General features: G+C 34.9%; 1 protein-coding gene across 1 annotated transcript; it reads left to right on the forward strand.

Moving 5' to 3' along the window:
• Positions 1 to 1757: 1757 nt before the first annotated feature.
• On the forward strand, positions 1758 to 3755 carry LOC120254261 (putative UPF0481 protein At3g02645). Its single transcript, XM_039262393.1, has 2 exons — positions 1758 to 2131; positions 2228 to 3755. Exons 1-2 carry the CDS (start codon positions 1773 to 1775, stop codon positions 3558 to 3560), a joined length of 1692 nt encoding a protein of 563 aa, XP_039118327.1. The 5' UTR covers positions 1758 to 1772; the 3' UTR covers positions 3561 to 3755.
• Positions 3756 to 5180: the final 1425 nt, after the last annotated feature.

The raw sequence follows: 5180 nt of genomic DNA on the forward strand, positions 1-5180 counted from the left end.
ATAAAATCAAATTAAAGTTGAGTGACCAAATTACTACACATTGAAGTTCGATGATCAAAATGAAAATGAGTCAAAGTTTAGTAACCTAGTAAAAAATACTCTTTTTTAGTAGCCATTGTAATTTTTTTCATTTGTTTTTTTGGAGTAATATTTATTGTTGTTTCTATAAATTTTCCACTTCTAGTGTGGGTGTGGTATATATTTTTCTTCTTTTAATTATATACCTTTATATTTTTTCTCTATTTTTTTAATAATAATAATTTTTTTTTTTGAAAAGGTGGATAAACCACATCAATTAAAAGGCAAAAGAACAAAATAACAAACCTCCACTAACAAGAGTGGGGGACAAAGCAAAACAAACAACATCGAGACCGCGTACTAGCTGTGGAACACAATCGAAAAGAGAACAAGGAAATACAAGATAAACAAGGAACAACCGACCTCCTCGTGGGCCCCAACAGCTAATACAAAGCTAACCCTGGATATGATCCTGGGCCTCCTCGGCTGTCGACGCACCGCTAATCTCCTTCGTGCGCTGTGCGCTGACCCATAAAGTCCAAACTACACCTGATAGTGGAAATCACATCTTCAAAGATAGGGCGGCCACCCTCATCAGCTGCTGTCACCCAAGATAAAATCATATGATTGCATTTCAAAATATTAGACAGAGCAGGCAAACTATTGGCATTAAAAATACGGTCATTTCTTGCTAGCCAAATATTCCAAACAATAGCTTTCACAATCAGAACCCCCAAACTTTTTGACGCCGGACTCAACAGCGACGCCACAAATCCCCCCATATGAGATAAGGATATCGGTGGCTTCGGCAACTGAAAAAGATTAATAAAGTACCCCCAAATAAACTTAGCAAACGAGCAATGAAGAAAGAGATGATCAGAAGATTCAATCCCACTATGGCACATCACACAAGTTGCCGTGGACAGGCGATTGCATCTACATTTCTCTAGATTCTCCAAGGTCAAAATTTTGTTCTTCCACGCAAACCAGTTAAATAAATTAATTTTCTGTGGACATTCGCTGCGCCAGAACCATCTAGCCATCAGGCACCGCAGACCCCCATCAATTAAGAAGTTGTAAAAGGATTTTACGGAGAAGGACCCTTTTTTTAATATTCTGTTTTAATAAATGTGTATTTTTTTATTTTTTATTTTTAAAACAAAAACAAAGAAATTCAACTTTCGTGCATGTGCGCGTGTATCCTGTCCATCTTATAATCAATTAAGATATATATATATATATATATATATATATATATATAAGCACTTTAGTGATCTCATTCACTAAAGAATATTAATCTAAAGTTTAAGTAAATCAACAATGTTTAAGAATATTGACTCTTCCTAACTGCATTGCATCGTTTTAGTTTCAAAGGACATGTGATTCACATTTGATTCTTGAATGAGTAGTGACAAACCATCATATCGTTATCTCCCTCCTGTCAAAACGTCAATATATTTAAGACATGCATGTGTAGGTTTTCACACAAACACATGCTACACACACAGGAAATTTATATAATTTCTATTTCATTTTTATTTCATAATAAGATGCTGAATGAACAATGGCAACAAACCCTAATACAATTCCATTTGGTAGCCCAATAATATATAGAATAATATAAAAAATTATAATTTTTTATATCCACAAGCTCATGCTATCTATCTATCATTCTATGTATATATATATATATATCTATATATCTATAACTATAATGCAACTTCACAACATCTGTGAAGAAGAGCACAAGAATCATGACATCCACCCAACAACAATGGAGCTCATCTCCAACAAGTCGTCGTCCAGTGGATGAGCTCCAGTGGGTGATCCAAATCCGTGAAAGCATTGAACAAGAAACTGGAGAGCCGATGAATGTCTCCGTCTCCGTCTTCTCCGTGCCAAATTCTTTGGTCTTATCCAAACCAGAAGCTTACATCCCTCAACTCTTCGCCGTTGGCCCTTACCACCACTGGGATCCTCACCTCTATGAGATGGAACGATACAAGCTCGCTACCGCTCGACGAACACAAAGAAAGCTTCACGGCATCAACCTACAACAACTCGTCGATTATTTCACTATTAATGAGTTCATGATCCGTGCTTACTACCATAGGTTTGTTTATTTTCATCTTGTTCATATGTATATATATACTCTTTTTTATTAATATGGTATCAAAGCTATTATTTTCTGCATGTCGTATATATGTAGATATCTTGAATTTAGGGGAGAAACATTAGCTTGGATGATGGCAATTGATGCATCATTCTTGCTGGAGTTTCTCCGGTGCTTCTCCAGTACGATTGAAGACAAGAGTTTTACTAAAGTACCATCTATGTCTCACATGGTGGATTCCAAGAAGATAAAGCTGGCTTACAACTTGATTCTTAAAGATGTTGTGATGCTTGAGAACCAGGTACCTCTCTTTCTCCTCAGAAAAATCATACACTTCCAGTTCTCATCGGAGGAGGAAGCCGATGCCGAGCTCTCAAACATGCTCATAGGGTTTGTCAAGGAGATTTCTCCGTTTAAGGTTTCTGAAGAAAGTTCTCCCAAGGATGTCTTGGGACACGCTCACTTACTAGAGTTACTCTACTACGTCATTGTTCCAAGAATTAATGAACACCAAGACTCTACAAAAGAGATCATTGATAATGATCAGAGTGGTAAGGCAGACATGTGTGACAGTGATAAAAAGAGTAATGGGTGTGTTAATAATTTTTTTGGTGTAGTTTGGAGCTCAGTGGCTAAGAAAAAAGGTCTAACGTACAATTTCGTCAAGAAAGTCCTCATTGGAAAACCTATCAAGTTTTTAATCAAGGGCCCTTGGAGTATCATATCTAAACTTCCAGTTGTTTCAGTCTTCAAAGGATCAATCGAATCAATGTTTTGTGGTAAATCAGTTGAGAAAGAAAAGGATGATGATGACTCTACTTCACATAACAAGCCACCATTAGTCGAAGAAATTCTTGTCCCTTCAGTGAAAGAACTTGTTCGAGCTGGAGTGAAGTTTGCGCGTACTAATCAAGATATAACATCGATAAGGTTTGATGCAAAGACCGGGATATTCTACCTTCCTGAGGTAACTCTAGACTGCAACACCGAAGTATTGCTTCGCAATCTTGTCACTTATGAATCATCAGTGGTATCGGAGCACCTAGTGTTCACTCGGTACACGGAACTGATAAATGGGATCATCGACACCGAAGAGGATGTGAAGATTTTGAGAGAGTGCAAGGTGATAAGGAATAGGATGAAGAGTGATGCAGAAGTTGCTGATCTTTGGAATGAGATGAGGAGATCAGTGAGGTTGACAAAAGTGGCATTCATTGACAAAGCTTTGGAAGATGTTAATAAGTATTATGGGAGAAGTTCCAATGTCAAGATGAATAAGTTCATGGAGACTTATGTTTTGGGATCTTGGAAGATGCTTACTTTATTAGCTGCCATGTTTCTCTTGTTTCTCAGTTGCGTGGAGGCATTCTGCTCTGTTTATACTTGTAGAAGTCATTTGTTGAGTTATGCCGGGGTTAATGGGAATTGAATTGTATATACTATAAAGGTGGTGAGTAATCAGTACTGTTTGAACATTTGACTATTCTATCTGTGCCTTTTTGGATGCGCGTCTAGATAAGGTTCATATGGTCTTTGTACTGTACTGTTTGTTGGAGGGGATAAGGTTTATATGGTCCTGTATTATTTATTTATTTATCACATGTTTAATACAAAAAAGAATGATCTGTTTTTAGCCACTCTGTCAATTTTGAGCTCACTCACTGGCCTTACTCAAGTCAATTGGAGAAGAGATCCCACCAATACATAAAGAGGTGTATATAAAATTAAATCTATATTTGATAATAATCATATAGTACAATAATCATAATCCCTATTTAATTAAATCTCCTCAAATCATGATTATTATTATTATTATTATTTTGTGGTTATACGATACATGGATTCATCGGAGGATGTATTCTTCGATCCTAATATTGACTTGCCAAACTCATCCCTGACTTGTCTCCGAACCTAGGCATGGAGAGAAAATTTTCCTCATTCTGATCCCTCGGAGATTACCCAGGTTTAGGGATTCCAAGTCTCCAATTTTTTTTTGTCATCTATTAAATACATCAAATAAATTATATTTTAATAATATTTATTTTTATTTAATATAAATAATTTCTAATCTTATATACATAATATTAAAATGATATATTCGGTCACAGGCGAAGCAGGGAAGGAATTTCCCATCCTAACCTTGTTTCTGACAAAGATTTACATCCTTGCCTAGATTCTGATCCCATTCCCCTAATTTTGTCCTTGGTCCTAGATCTGTTGGGGCATAGAATCGAGTTTTCGGTCAAATCGGGGTAAATTGACAACCCTAAATGTTTGGGTTGTTAGGAATCACTTTCAGAGTTCTTTTCTTCTTTATCTTTTATTAATTTTATGTATATTATTTATTGATTGCTTTTAACATGTTGAAATTTCATTAGATATATATGACTTTAGACTATTCTCTATCCATGGTTTCATATGGGTTACTTCAACTTCAGCCACTCCACTGTATGAACAATCTCTCTCTGTTTTATTAAACTATTGTTTTCTCAAAAATAAAAAATAAAAAATAAAAAATAAACTATTGGGATTTTAACAAATTTAACTAAACAACGAATTTACAAAATAAATTAAAGATTATTTACTTAAATATCATAGTTAACTAATTAATCTTAACATGTGAGTATTATTAAATAGTACAAATATTTCTTTTACTTAGATAACATTTAATAAAGTTTTTTTTTTTTTTGAATTTTTGAATTTTTTGAATAATAGTGACGATGTCACTTTTTTTATATGAATCAAACAGATGTCAAACAGATCTGAAACCCGGATGTCACGATGATATGACAGTATGAGAATAATATAAGAATCCCGGGTAAACGGTATATGAATCAGACGTTAAACGATGCTTGTCGGGGAGGATTTGAACCCACGTCCCTTTTATACACTTTTATGTCATATCGTTTAGCTATCCAATGGTTGACAATAAATAAAGTTTTTTTTTTGGCTATCCAATGGATTTGAACCCATGACATCCGCTTTAAATAATTTGTTTTCAATATAAATTATTTGTTATTGTCATTGTTGCAACAACTTAGTGGTTAAG

This window comes from Dioscorea cayenensis, unplaced genomic scaffold, assembly GCF_009730915.1.
Source record: "Dioscorea cayenensis subsp. rotundata cultivar TDr96_F1 unplaced genomic scaffold, TDr96_F1_v2_PseudoChromosome.rev07_lg8_w22 25.fasta BLBR01000398.1, whole genome shotgun sequence".
NCBI lineage: Eukaryota > Viridiplantae > Streptophyta > Magnoliopsida > Dioscoreales > Dioscoreaceae > Dioscorea > Dioscorea cayenensis.

Coding starts and splice junctions, on each gene's coding strand:
- LOC120254261 (XM_039262393.1), top strand. CDS start 1,773: ATGACATCCACCCAACAACAATGGAGCTCATCTCCAACAAGTCGTCGT. Junction 2,132..2,227: donor ATCCGTGCTTACTACCATAG/GTTTGTTTATTT, acceptor GTATATATGTAG/ATATCTTGAATTTAGGGGAG.